Below are 15,469 nucleotides of genomic sequence, written 5' to 3'. Positions count from 1 at the left end.
CAAAATCAGTTTCAGCCAACTTTATTATTCCAGGCAATTGTTAAGAACCTTAAACTGGCTTGAATTCTTAGAACCAATTTAACAGTTACTAATATATCCCTATAGGGATTCAGTGGCTCAGTGGGTTAGGATGCTGAGCTTGTCGATCAGATGATTGGCAGTTCGGCGGGTCGAATCCCGAGTGCCGCCTAACAGAGTTGAGCACCTGTTACTCGTCCCAGCTTCTGCCAACCTAGCAGTTCGAAAGCAAAATGCAAGTAGAAAAATAGGGACCCCTACGGTGGGACGGTAACAGCGTTCCGTGCGCCTTTGGCGTCTAATCATGCCGGCCACATGACCACGGAGACGTCCTCGGACAAGCACTGGCTCGATGAGCACCGGCCCCTAGAGTTGGAAACGACTAGCACGCATGTGCGGGGGAACCTTTACCTTTACTAATATATCCCTTTCTTGGGAACGTTAGGGTCCCCAAGCAGGGAGGGTAGAGGACGCCATGAAAGAAGTACCTAGAATCTCTTATTAGAGGTTTGAATTGAAAGAGGGCATTTGAAGTTAGCTTGTCATCCTAGAACTCTAGATTGCCCCATTCAGAAATTTATTATAACATGAAGAATAGTAAATTATTCTGTGTATTTGGACATTAAGGTTATTACTTCTAAGGTGAACAAAAACTTAAGTACAAATGATGTGTTCTTTTCTAGGGACAAGTGCTCCAAATATTTAAGATAGGGAGCACATTTGAAATTTTGAAAACTTATTTACTTTTAAGTTAAAAAAAAATGAAAGTAGGGAGAGAAGCGTATTGTTGCCCTGGAGTTACTACCTGGAAACCCAAGCCCTATACCATCTGCTAATATTCATTTTTCTACCAGAAATAATAGAAAGAAATGATATGGGGAAAAATAAGGTCACAATTATTATTACCAAATTGCACACATCTTAAGAACGTAATGTTGTGATTCAGGGTCAGCCTGTGGGTTCGGCAATTGGGTCGGACGACTCAGAGGAGGGGGGTGTTGAAGACCTTGCTGAGGGGTTGAAGATCTTGCTGATGAGAGCCCTCAGCCAGGCCCCTCCCACTTGGTCACCACGGAGACCCAGCTGTGTGAGCCTGACAGCGTGGATGAAGATGACCCACAGCTGGCCCTGTTCAAGGACACCCGACGCAGGAGGCAGTCAATTAGGAGTAAACAGAGGAAGGCAATGGGGCTTCTCGGAAGGAGGCAGAGAGAAGCCACGCCCTGAACTCTATATAAGGGGAATGTCTGGGAGGGCTGGTTTGCTGAAGGCAACCGCTCGGATGGTTCATGTTTCTTAAAGCTCCTGTTTCCTGGTTCGTGTCTTGTTTGTTTTTGTAGCTATAAATTTGGCAGGCGTAATTCCAGCCTCTTGCCGTTTGTAAAGGGGTTGTCCCTGCCTTTTCTGCAGGGCCAGTAGCAGGCTGGTACAGAACACGTAAGACAAAAGCTGAGAAACAGTTTGCAGCAGGAATATACTGAGGGAAAGGTTTTAACCGCAAATACAGACCAAAGCCACAGCATGAACCAAAGACATGAATTAATGGTTTCTTTTTACATGAGATAATCCCAATAAATTAATACTAGTAATTATTAATTAATAATAGTAATAGTAAATGGAAAGGCGATCAAACCGGTCAGTCCTAGAGGAGATCAACCCTGACTGCTCTTTAGAAGGCCAGATCCTGAAGCTAAAACTCAAATACTCTGGCCACCTAATGAGAAGGAAGGACTCACTGGAGAAGAGCCTAATGCTGGGAAAGATGGAGGGCAAGAGAAGAAGGGGACGACAGAGAATGAGGTGGTTGGATGGAGTCACTGAAGCAGTAGGTGTGAGCTTCATAGGGTCGCGATGGGTCGGACACGACTTCGCAACTAACAACAACAACAAAATGGAAAGAGACACATATCTAGGACAGAACACCAACAAATAGCTCAAACCTGCAAAAATGAAGTTAGGAAAGCTAAGACCAATGGTGGGATTCAGCTGGTTCACACCACTTTGGCAGAACCAGTAGCTAATTTTTTGTTGCCCAGAACGGACTTCCGGAAGCGGCATTCCCAACAGAGAACCGGTTGTTCACATATTTGAATCCCACCACTGGCTAAGGCTCAGAATGAAGTAAGACTTTCAACAAATATCAAAAATAATAAAAGTTCTTTCCACACATTAAAAAAAAACCAAGAAAAAACTCAAGGAAACAATTGGCCCATTGAGAGAAGATGGCAATGAAGAAACTGGGAGTAGAGAGAAAGAAGAGCTGCTTAATTCATTCTTTGCATCTCTCTTCACACAAAAAAGAAAATACAACCCAACTTATCAAAAACTGTACCATATCTTTAAAAAATCCTGGAGCACCGGTGAGCTACCTAAGGATTGGAAAAGAGCTGATGTGATTCCCATCTTCAAAAAAAAAGGGTGGGAAACAGACTCGAGAAACTGCAGACCAATCAGCCTAACATCAATACCTGGGAAAATATTGGAAAAGATCATCAAAAAACATCTGCGAACATCTAGAAACAAACAAAATTATAACTAGAAGCCAGCATGGGTTTGTTAAAAACAGATCATGCCAAACAATCTTATTTCATTATTTGACAAAATGACTAAATTAGTAGATCAGAGATATGCCATGGATGTAGTATACTTAGATTTCAGTAAGGTATTCGACAAAGTAGACCACAACCTACTTCTTGGTAATTTAGAAAAATGTAGAATAGACAGCACTACCACCAGATCGATTTGTAACTGGCTGACAAACCATATTCAAAGAGTAGTTCTTAATGGTGCTACATCTACATGGAGGGAAGTAAACAGTGGGATACCACAAGGTTCTGTCTTAGGCACAATACTCTTCAATATCTTCATAAATGACTTAGATGAGATTATAGAAGGAGAACTCATCAAATTTGCAGATGACACTAAGCTATCAGGAATAGCCAATACACCAGAAGTTAAGCTCAAGATGCAGATGGATCTCAACAGACTTGAACACTAGGCCCTATCTAACAAAATGAAAGTCAATGTAGAGAAAAGTAAGATAAATCTATTGTATGGGTACAGATTAGGTGAAACCTGGCTCACTGCAAAAACTGTGAGGGAACTTGGAGACCTAGTGGACAATCACTTAAATATGAGCCAGTAGTGTGAGTCAACAGCCAAAAAAGCCATTGACTGCATTAATAGAGGGATAGAATCAAGGACACATGAAGTATTCGTAGCACTCTATAAAGCCTTAATAAAACCGCACTTGGAATACTGCATCCAGTTTTGGTCACCACAATAACCAAAGATGATGAGATTCTGGAAAGAGTGCAGAGAAGGGTGACAAAGATGATTAGGGGACTGGAGACTAAAACATATGAAGAATGGTTGCAGGGATTGGATATTTATTTATTTTATTTATTTATTTAATTGGATTTGTATACCGCCCTTTCCCGAAGGACTCAGGGCAGTTTACAGGGAATTAAAACAAGAAATACAAAAATTAAAAACAATTAAAAAGATTATAATAGTCCCTGAGAGAACAAAAACCCCAATTAAAATTAAAATTAAAATTAAAATTCTCGGCCTGGGCCAGAGAGCTCTAAGAGCCAGGTCTTCAGGCCCCGGCGGAATGAACGGAGGTCGGGGGCAGTCCTCAACTCCACGGGCAGCTGGTTCCAGAGGGCAGGCGCACCCACTAAGAAGGCCCTCCCCCTGGGCGTTACCCGCCGGCAATCTTTTACCGGCGGCACCCTGAGAAGACCCTCCCTGTGGGAGCGCACTGGATGAAGGGAACTTGATGCTGGTAGCAGGTGTTCCCTCAGATATCCCGGACCCAAGCCATGTAGGGCTTTATAGGTCATCACCAGCACCTTGAATCTCACCCGGAGGGCAACCGGAAGCCAATGCAGCTCGTGGAGTAGAGGTGTTACATGGGAGTATTGGGAAACCCCCATCACAACTCGTGCGGCTGCATTCTGCACCAGCTGAAGCCTCCGAGTGGTCCTCAAGGGCAGCCCCATGTAGAGAGCGTTGCAGTAGTCTAAACGGGAGGTCACGAGCGCATATGTCTAGTCTAGTGAAAAGGAGTAGGGGAGACATGATAGCGGTGTTCAGTATTTGAAGGTCTGCCACAAAGAAGAGGGAGTCAATTTATTTTTCAAAGTAGCAGAAGGCAACACAAGAAACAATGGATGAAAACTAAACAAGGAGAGACGCAACCTAAAACTAAGAAAATATTTCCTAATGGTAAGAACAATTAACCAGTGGAAAGGCTTGCCTTCCGAAGCTGTGGGTGCTCCATCACTGATGTCTTTTAAAAAGAGACTGGACAGCCATTTGTCTGAAATGATATAGGTCTTCTGTTCGAGCAGGGGGCTGAACTACAAGATCTCCAAGGTCCCTTCCGACTTTGTTATTTATCTTCTATATTCTAAGTAATAATTATCCTTACTTCCTTTGCTGTTCCTGTGAAACAATTTTTTAGAAGAAAAAACAAAAAGTATGATTCTTAATAGATAACTACCTTAAGGCAGACATGTCAAACACAAGGCCCGGGGGCCAGATCCGGCCCGCAAAGTGGTTTCATGTGGCCTGTGAAGCCATCCTGGAAACAGTGAGGGAACGGCCCCCACTGCCTTGGCCTTGGCCCAGAGACCCTCCTTCTGCCAGAGACCCTCAGATCTGTCCCACTCCTGCCCAGGCCCTCATAGGCACCCTTAATGCGAACAATGTAGAGTTGGCCATGCCCACCCAGTAGGCCATACGCACCCTAGCCACGCCCACCCAGTATGCCACGCCCACCCAGGCCATACCCACCCGGCCCCCTGAGGGCAACCGCAATGCTGATGCGGCCCTCAATGAAATTGAGTTTGACACCCCTGACTTAAGGTTTAATAAAATCCTAATGAACTATTTATTATCGCATTCATATACTAACTTGCTATGCTTATTTATTTGTTAAATTTATTTGCCGCCCATCTCACTGTGGGAATACTCTGTTAAAAATGTTAAAAAGTCTCAGAACTATGAATATTCCTAGATCTAATTTCAGCCTCTCTAACTCATCTCTGAAAGTTAAATCTGAATAACATACACACACACAATATATATATATATACATCAGTGAGTAAAAGTTGTTCTTGACATACAACCAAAATTGAGCCCCAAATTTCTGTTGCTAAGCAAGACAGTTGTTAAGTGAGTTTTGCTCGATTTTACAATCCTTCTTCCCATAGTTATTAAGTGAATCACTGCAGTTATTAAGTCACTAACATAATTGTTAATTAAATCTGGTTTCCCCGTTGATTTTGCTTGTCAGAAGGTTGCAAAAGGAGATTACATGAACCTAGGACACTGCAACCGTCAACAATACACGCCAGTTGCCAAGTGTCTGAATTTTGATCAGGTGACCATAAGAATGCTGCAACAATTGGTAAGTGTGAAAAATGGTCATGTTGCTTTTTTCAGCGCCATTATAACTTTGAATGATAACTTTGAATGGTCACTAAATGAATGGTTGTAAGTTAAGGAATACCTGTACACATGAAGAATAAGACAGTAATATCATTATTTTTTCTATTAACTATTTCATTCATGAGCCCTTAATCGGGAAACCAAACAACTCAATGATTTTGTCAGAGTCTCTGCTGGTCAGGATGCTTTCCCTCTACTGAAATAATAAATTCTCACATCCCTTTTTTCAAATGTATAAAAGATGCTAGAGCAGAAAGCAGATGGAACAGATTGATTTGATTTCCAGTTGAAAATGAAAGTGAAAATCACAAATATTATATAAAGTCATAAATAGTATAAACATGCAAGATAGGTTAAACAGGTTAAGGCAGTGGTGGGATTCCGCCAGTTCGCACCACTTCGGCAGAACCGGTAGCTAATTTTTTGTTGCCCAGGCCCAGAATGGACTTCCAGAAGCAGCATCCACACAGAGAACTGGTTGTTCACATATTTGAATCCCACCACTGGGTTAAGGGCTGGTGCTGAAACCCAGCTTATTAAAACTAACACCAGGCAAAGCATATTAGTATTTCCTCAGGCAGACTTCAGCTTTATAGTGCGTAACTGATTATTCAATAGGGCACATAAAGACTTTATAATGGCCAGCCTGCATACTGAGTGAGCAATAAAAATAATTCAACAAGGAAGCCTCCAAATGACTGTGAGAAGGACACATGTTAAAATCATATTAACTTATAAGAGCGAATGTGAATAGAGTCAAATCATTTATAATACAGAATTATACACATATAAATATCAATCACATTATACTATAAAAAACAGCAATTTAACTATAAAAGAGAGCATACTGTAATAGGTTGAGCAATCTAGCCATCTCATCTCAGAGCAAGATTTACTCATTCTAAAACTTTGCCTACATATGATGCTAAGGTGAAAATCTTAATGCATTTTAGGATTGCACAAGGATCTAAACTTCTGATGATTACATGAACATTTTAATCTAGATGTTGAGACTCCAGAAAGAGTACAGAGAAGAGCAACAAAGATGATCAGGGGACTGGAGGCTAAAACATATAAGGAACGGTTTGCTGGAATTGGGAATGTCTAGTCTAATGAAGTGAAGGATGAGGAGTGACATGATAGCTGTGTTCCAATATCTCAGGGGCTGCCACAAAGGAGAGGGAGTCAAGCTATTCTCCAAACCACCTGAAAGCAGGACAAGAAGCAACGATGGAAACTAGTCAAGGAGAAAAGCAACCTAGAACTAAGGAGAAACTTCCTGACAGTTAAAATAATTAATCAGTGGAACAACCTGCCTCCATAAGTTGTGGGTGCTCCAACACTGGAAGTTTTTAAGAAGAGACCGGACAGCCATTTGTCTGAAAGGGTATAGGCTTTCCTGCCTGAGCAGGGGTTTGGACTAGATGACCTCCAAGGTCCCTTCCAACATTATTTTATTATTATTGTTATTGTTATTATTATTATTATTATTATTATTATTATTATTATTATTATTATTTTATTATTATTATTATTATTATTATTATTATTATTAGTAGTAGTAGTAGTAGTAGTAGTAGTAGTAGTAGTAGCAGCAGCAGCATTAGTAGTAATAGTATTCTTGGTAATAATAAATAAGAGGTTTGTCATTAACTTTTTATTTCCCAGTCTAATCTACAGTCCTGGGGACTGAGAACTGTTTGCAAAGTACAACTACTCCTACAAAGACAATATTAGTAAAATGACAAACCACTGGACAAAGTTAAATGTTTAACAATAAGTACAGAGCTATAGCACAGGCCAGTGTACTGATAAATGTAAGTTGTTTCTGCAGTCATACAGAAAACTACTTGGAAATTTCCTTCTCTACTTTCAGCCTTTAGACTTGTTCCAACTACCCTGCATGAAAAACCAGGAAATGGCTGCCGTCCAACATTCTATACAATCTTTTGATTGTACCACACTGTGGTATCATTCCACCTCCTATGTTATAAATATAGATAAAATAAACATAGGTAAACTACCTCCTTCCTTGAAATCAAGACACCTCTGAATATGCGTAGACCAATGTTTACCTTTCTATCTAATGCAAAAATACTTTTACATTCCTAGAGCATATTTCACATCTCCTAAGAGACATGCTAAAAAAAAACCTGGTAGATGCTTTGCTGTCCATTACTGAAAACTAAAAATATCTAGAAGCATATAGAGAATCTAAATGTCAGAGTGTGTATTAAATGCTCTGAATGTTTGTAACATGCAGTAAATGTGCAATTATGATTCTACCATGTATGTTTATGCATCACACAACTTACAAATCTGGAACATTTCCAGTAAATTTTCAAATAAAAACCTTATTTTATAATGAAAGGACCAGGTTGGTATGGGAAGAAAGAGGAATGGACTGCCATTGGGAAGCCCTAGATTCTGGCCTACATTCAGTGGAAAAACCTCACTGGGTAATTCTGGACCAGTCACGTTCTCTCATCCCAAACTACCTCACAGGGGTATCGTATGAACAAAATGGAGGAAAGAGCACTATGTATACCAACTTGACTCCTGAACCAAAAAGGATATAAATCTGTTAACTAAATAAATCCACAGGCTGGTCTTGAATGTGTACAGAATATATCATTAGAAATGTGAGGGTAGAAAAAAAAGCAAGAAAATATTAAGAAAACTGATTTTTCTACAATTTTCTTTTTCTGAAAATGAAAAAAAAGACAATTCCTACAATTTTGTTTTAAATATTGTAGTGCACAATGTGGCAAAGAAAACTATTTTCATATTGCTAACCACCTTTCTTCCAAAAATATTTGTACCAGAGGACTTGTACTGTATATACTTAATTTTTTTCCCTAAGTATCAGTGACATTATAACAAATTTATAAACAAATGTTACATATTGTAAGTTGCATAGTAAAACTCTCAAACGCAAAGACAGTTTTCCTCTAGAGGCGCTGTTGTTTCCTTTGTTAAAAACCTTGTAATCTAGCACAGAGAAAGAGCAACACCTGGCCTGTATTCCATGGATCATCAACATCTGAAGATGAGCCCCAAACTTAACAGGAAATGAATTAATTTATCTTATATGCTACACAGAATTGCTTTGAGTTGAACAGCCCATAAATTAATTGATTTATAAATAAATATATTTTGGTGGTACAGTATGGGACACAGGTCTGCACAACCCGCGGCTCCGTCCTCTGACATGTGCAGTCCAAAAAAAAAAGGGTGGGACTAAAAAAGTTCAACCAATTAATTCAAATATGTAGGGTAGGTGCGTATCTCGCCTTGGCTCCACTCTTCAGTCAAACCCTGTTCTGTGCATGCGCGCATGTACGCGCATGTGCACACATTTTTTGCGGCTCCCAGTTTTTCCTTTTGTGAGGGAACCGGTTCTGAGTGGCTCTTTCACTGTTTCAGGTTGCTGATCCCGGATGAATTCAAAAATTAAGATGGCAATGGGAGCAGAAAGCCATGGCCTCCTATTCCCACCCTTAACTGATATTTTTCAATCAATCAATGGGGTGGGGCTTAGTGAGAGCAAAGACTATGTATCAAACCCGATTAATCCCTTCACCTAATTAATCCCATCCAAAGTTTGAAGCAATCCCCGCCAAAAGGTAATTATCGGTTATTTTTCAGATTTAGGGACGTATGGATGGGAATTTGTCTTTTAGTTTCCTGTGCTCATTCCCATTATGTAGATTTCCCCTCTCCAAAATAGAAAAGGTCAAAAATATTTTGCTACAGGTAGTCCTTGACTTACAACCATTTGTTTAGTGACTGTTCAAAGTTACAGCACCATTGAAGAGTGACTTGTGACCACTTCTCACACTTATGACTGCTGTAGCATCATCACAGTCATTTTGTATTTTTGTTTGGTCATCTAGTCATGTGATCAAACTTCAAGTGCTTGGCAATCGGCATGTATTTATGACGGTTGCAGCATCCTGGCGTCCAATGGAGCTTCTGACAAAGTAATTGGGGGAAATCTAATTCATTTAATGATCATGTGATCCACTTAACTCTAGTGATGCACTGAACAACCATGGCACAAACATCGTAAAATGGGGCATAATCCATTTAACAACTGTCTTTTTTAGCAATGGAAATTTTAGGCTCAATCATGGTCGTAAGTCGAGGACTACCTGTATATTCTTTCCAATCAAGTTGCCACATTTTGCTAGACAGAGAAGGAAGGGAATGGGGTATCACAGCCATGCAGATAATCGCCCGGCCGCCCTGTTTAGAGTGACTCGCTCCCTCCTCAATCAGGAGGTGAGTGAGGAACCCTTGCAGGGGCGTGCCGAGAAGTTTAGTCAACATCTGTTGGATAAAATCGCTCGGATTCGGACCGATTTGGACTCCGACTGGGCAGAGTCGGATGATGAGGACACAGGTGATCTTGTCAATGTGATCTGGGAGGAGTTCGATCCTGTAACTCCGGAGGAAGTGGACAGGATTATAGGGAGGCTGAGCTCCACCACATGTTTATTGGACCCGTGCCCTTCCTGGCTGGTTTATGCAGCCCGGGAGGGGACACGAGGCTGGTTCCAGGCGGTTATATCTGCCTCTTTGAGTGAGGGTAGTTTCCCCGCCGCCTTGAAGGAGGCGGTGGTGAGACCTCTCCTCAAGAAGCCTGCCTTGGACCCAGCTGTGTTAAATAACTTTCGTCCGGTCTCCAACCTTCACTTTCTCGCGAAGGTTGTTGAGAGTGTGGTGGCGCATCAGCTTCCTCTGGTTCTGGATGAAGCGGATTATCTAGACCCGTACCAATCGGGCTTCAGGCCCGGGTATAGCACGGAGACGGCATTGGTCGCTCTGGTGAATGATCTCTGGAGGGCTCGGGACAGGGGATATTCCTCTGTCCTAGTCCTATTAGACCTCTCAGCGGCTTTCGATACCATCAACCATGGTATCTTGCTGCGGCGTCTCAGGGGATTGGGAGTGGGAGGCACAGTCCTTCAGTGGTTCTCCTTCTATCTCCTGGGACGCTCGCAGTCGGTGTTGGCAGGGGGGCAGAGATCGACCTCGAGGGCTCTCGCTTGTGGAGTCCCTCAGGGGTCGGTCCTCTCGCCTCTCCTGTTCAACATCTACATGAAACCGCTGGGTGAGATCATTCGTGGTTTTGGAGTTGGGTATCATCAGTATGCTGATGATACCCAGCTTTTCATTTCGACCCCAAACCACCCCAGTGATGCGCTCGACGTGATGTCCTGCTGCCTGGAGGCGGTTCGGGTCTGGATGGGGAGGAACAGGCTTCGACTCAACCCTGACAAGACTGAGTGGCTGTGCGTACCGGCATCTCGGGATATTCAGGATATCCCATCTCTCTCTATGGGGGGTGAGTTATTACCCCCCGTAGATAGGGCTCGCAACTTGGGAGTCCTCCTAGATTCACAGCTTTCTCTAGAAGACCCTATAGTAGCTGTGACTAGGGGGGCCTTCGCCCAGGTTCGCCTGGTGCGCCAGTTGCGGCCCTATCTAGACCGGGATGCCTTACGTACAGTCACTCATGCCCTCGTGACCTCTCGTCTAGACTACTGCAACGCTCTCTACATGGGGCTACCCTTGAAGACCACTCGGAGGCTCCAGCTGGTACAGAATGCAGCCGCAAGAGTTGTGTTGGGAGTTTCCCGACACTCCCATGTTACACCTCTGCTCCGCGAGTTGCATTGGCTTCCAGTTGTCTTCCGGGTGAGATTCAAGGTGTTGGTAATGACCTACAAAGCCCTACATGGCATGGGTCCGGAATACCTTGGGGAGCACCTGCGGCCGGTGTCAACTTCCCTCCGCCCAGTACACTCCCACAGAGAGGGCCTCCTCAGGGTGCCACCGGTCAAAGAATGTCGACTGGTGGCCCCCAGGGGGAGGGCGTTCTCTGTGGGCGCGCCGGACTTATGGAACCATCTTCCGGTCGAGCTCCGGATGGCGCCTGACCTCCGCTCCTTCCGGCGCGACCTTAAAACCTACCTTTTCGAACAAGCTGGCCTGGCCTGATGGGATGGAGTTGGGTTTTATTAATTTGTTTTAACCTATTTTAATGTGTAATGTGTTTTCACTTATTCATGGGCACTTTGTTTAATCGTTTTTAATTTTTGTATCTTGTTTTTAATATGTATTGCCCTGTTCACCGCCCTGAGTCCTTCGGGAGAAGGGCGGTATACAAATAATAAATAAATAAATAAATAAATAAATAAAGTATAAAATACTGATTCAATCCCTCATTTAGTACTCTTTGGAAACCCTCCCCCCAATAATACAGCAATCGGACAAAAACTTTCTCAACCAGATTGACTATGGTGGGATATTTAAGAGGGATTACTATCACAGGGACATTCACACCCTCTGAATATACCCACTCACAACAAGCTTAAAAAGCAGTTTCCTTACATGGCTTTTTTACATAACCTTAAGTGCTACACAAGCAAATTCTGAAAGTTCTACCATGCAGAGAGTAATCAGTTCTTTTCCACTTTCTAAAATCAGCTCGTATGTAGAAAGAATCTTTTAGGCACAACAAAAATCTCTTTTGGAGGATCCCACCACCTTTCAAATGAGAATCAGAAATCATGGACGCCACCATGATTACTGAACATGCTGAATCTATCAAACATTATGGATCACATAATTTTTCTGCATCCTCTAAATTAGTATTGGTTTGCTACGTCAGTCTATTTCTAATGCTCTTTGTTAGCATGTGTCCCAATATGTTTTAACTAATTGAAACATTTATTGTAGCCATTAACAATTCAAATTATTCTGTACCAATCTTTTATGTATTAAAGGAAATAATTTCCAATGTAGAAATACCATCATAATGAACAGCTTATTCACTATCACATAGGTTTGAATGTAAAATTTCTATATTGGTGTACTCTGTTGAACAGTCTTCTTCCATTTGTACCTATTACAAATTTCTCTAAAGAGGAATTGGAGGAAGTTATATATCTATAATGAAAGAATGGTACAACCAATGAAGTTTGATTTCAGGGCTTTTTCAAAATCTGGATAAAGTCGTATTTTCCCAACATCACAACCTGGTTGCTGCATTCTCTTGCCTATACAAAAGAACGGAACCTGATTACTGATATTGTAGACAGCAGAGAAATGCCATTCTATGTGTATAGTGCAAATCAAATATTACAAAGTGTTCAGAAATGAGAAAAGACAATTCAATTCCCATTTAATTCTTTTCATTATAAAGGCCTCTGAAAACGAGGTAATAATACTGGCATAACATTTCAAAAGAAAGGGACAAGCCAAGACATTCTGGAGGAAAAAAAAATACGAAGGTCTTTTCTCTAAATTTTAAAGCATAAGAAGTAACAATTTTCTTCCTTTAGCTGCTAGCTTTAATAGACATAACTTTCAACTCCAGAACATGAAAATCTCATAATTAAATAAGGAGACAACATTAAAGGCAATGGATTAGTTTTATAAGGCACAATATCAATTTTAATTTTCTCCTCTCCGTTAATCACCATGCTTTCATTCAATAATGCTTTCCACCATGATAAAAAACCAATATTTTCAAAAGATTGCAGGAAGAAACAGAGTGAGTAGAATGGGGGAAAAATCAGATTGAATTACCCATTTCCTAATAACAGAATTTCAAAGGATTCTCTTGAGGATAAATCTGACATATATGCATGTTTGTGTGTGTGTACACACACACACACACACAGAGGAAAATTAAAATATGCATTACTACTAGCATGCTTCCCCAGGGATAATAAACCTCAGTATTTCCCACTTGTTCGCATCCTGTAAAAACAATAATATGAGGGTGACAAGAAAGGGGGCTTTTATACCTGCTGCACGTTTTACCAGGAAACAGACAAGACAGAAGTTACAGGTACAGCACCAACCAAGCCAATCAAGTGAAAGGGGGGGGGGGAGAAAATGTGCATTTGCATCAGCAGCCTTGGTAGAGTTGAAGGCATTTAACAACTTTTCAGCATGGAGGAAAACAAACCCCCTTTGCTGGATGTCGAAGAAGTAATCCTAATTCTGATGCCAGATGCTTTTCCTACCTCTAATACACGAATCAAGCCCAAGAGTAAGTAGCATTCTTTTTATGCTTTTGCGCTCAAAGTCTCTCCCCCTCCCCTTCTCCCCCCTCCCGTATTTTTCTCTTTTTTTTTCTCTCTCTCTCTCGTTTCTGCATTGGGATCGTTAAGCAGGGGTCTTCAAACTTGGCCCTTTTATGACTTGTGGACTTCAACTCCCAGAATTCCTCAGCCAGCTTTGCTGGCTGAGGAATTCTGGGAGTTGAAGTCCACAAGTCATAAAAGGGCCAAGTTTGAAGACCCCTGCGTCTTGTGGGTCGTTTGACACTACGGTAGTAGCACAGGCAACACAAAGCCACAAGTTCTTGTTGTGAACTGCCTGGCCGGGTGTGTGCGTCACATACCACCAACCCTCTTCCCGGATTGTACAACGCAGGAATTTCAACACACCCCACGAACTTTCCCCGGGTGCCAACCGAGCGTCACGGCGGGTCAGGAAACCTCACAGGCAACAGGGGGACAAAAAAAAAAAAAAGTCCGGGTCGAGGGATCTCCCGCACAAGAACCGACCGGGGGGGATCGTGGGGGTGGATCCCGTCTGGCTGTCAGCCCCGCGGGGGCGTAGGAAAATCCCACACAGCCAGCACGATCTGAGTGGAAAAGAAAAAAACAACAACACGTCGCTGCTCCCAGGGTGGCGAGCCTCCCGTGCAGCCGGGTTTCTGGCGTTCACACGTTCGCTCGCTCGCAGTCCCTGGGAAAAGTCGCGGGGGGCTCCACTCCCAACTACTCTTGCCTCGTCCGGGAGCGGGAAGGGCGCTCGCCTCCCCCCACCACCCCCAAACAAAAATATCAAGAGAAAAAAAAACCCACGTCGCTGCTCTCAGGGTGGCGAGCCTCCCGTGCAGCCAGGTTTCTGGCGTTCACACGTTCGCTCGCTCGCAGTCCCTGGGAAAAGTCGCGGGGGGCTCCACTCCCAACTACTCTTGCCTCGTCCGGGAGCGGGAAGGGCGCTCGCCTCCCCCCACCACCCCAAAAATCAAGAGAAACGCGCCGCGCCGCGCCGCCTTTCCTCTCGCCCGCCTCACCTGCAAGACACGGAGATCTCCACCCGGGTGGCCGGCACGTTGGCGCTGCCCGGGTTAAAATCCCCCACCGACGCCATATTCCCGTCTCTCTCTAGCTTGGGCAGCTGCCCCAACAACAGTTTTTCCGGACCGAACATGTGGGGCCAAAAGGCGGGGCGAGGCGAGGCGGAGTGGTGGGGAAAAAAAAAAAAAAGAGGTGGCGCTAAGGGAATGTGGCGGGCAGGCACGGAGCGCGCGCGCGCTGCGGGGAAGGGAAAGGCGGCCGGGGAAAAGGAAAGGCGGGAGAGGGAAGCGGAGGCGGAGGGACGACGGAGCGGCTGAGCGGCGCCGCTTGCCCGGGCGCGCGGGCTACGAAAATGCCGAACGCCGGGGTGGGTGGTGGGTGGAAACTGCCTTGGAAGGGGCAGCGGGCGCCAGGATGGGAGTGGGTTTGTGACGTCGGCGCCTTGGGGAGACGTGCGTGACGTTTCTCCCACCCTCTCCCCTCCCCTCCCCTGGGTGTTGGAGGTTGTGTGTGTGTGTTTGTGTGTGTGTGAGGGGGGGGTGTCTCTCACTCGGCGCCTGGAATGTGGCGCGAAGCCCATTTTGCTCCCTTCCCCCCCCTTCAAGGGGGTGGGGGGTGGGAATCTCCGGATGAGGGAGATGCCCCCTTTCCCCTAAAGTTCAAGTGTGTTTTATAACAGTGTTTCCCAACCTTAGGAACTTGAAGATGCGTGGACTTCAACTCCCAGAATTCCCCAGCCAGCATAGCTGGCTGGGGAATTCTGGGAGTTGAAGTCCACGCATCTTCAAGTTCCTAAGGTTGGGAAACGCTGTTTTATAACTACGTGGCAGGCGGGACTCTGCGGGGCACTTTGACACTTTAGGGAAAGTTTTTTGTTTTGT

At 43.7% G+C, this 15,469-nt stretch overlaps 1 protein-coding gene across 4 annotated transcripts in view; it reads right to left on the bottom strand.

Annotated features, from left to right (window-relative positions):
* The window catches only part of LOC310641825 (copine-8), an 80,865-nt gene extending 65,743 nt beyond the window's left edge, over positions 1-15,122 (bottom strand). For all 4 annotated transcript variants that reach the window (XM_083365099.1, XM_083365100.1, XM_083365101.1 and 1 more), the window contains exon 1: positions 14,585-15,122. In XM_083365099.1, coding sequence (XP_083221225.1) covers positions 14,585-14,721 — 137 coding nt within the window. In that variant the 5' untranslated portion in view covers positions 14,722-15,122. The remainder of the gene's footprint in view (positions 1-14,584) is intronic.
* Positions 15,123-15,469: the final 347 nt, after the last annotated feature.

The sequence above is a fragment of the Vipera ursinii genome (assembly GCF_947247035.1).
Source record: "Vipera ursinii genome assembly, chromosome: 6".
Lineage (NCBI taxonomy): Eukaryota > Metazoa > Chordata > Lepidosauria > Squamata > Viperidae > Vipera > Vipera ursinii.
The sequence above is the reverse complement of the archived record's forward strand: the minus strand, read 5'-3'. Positions and strand labels throughout refer to the sequence as shown.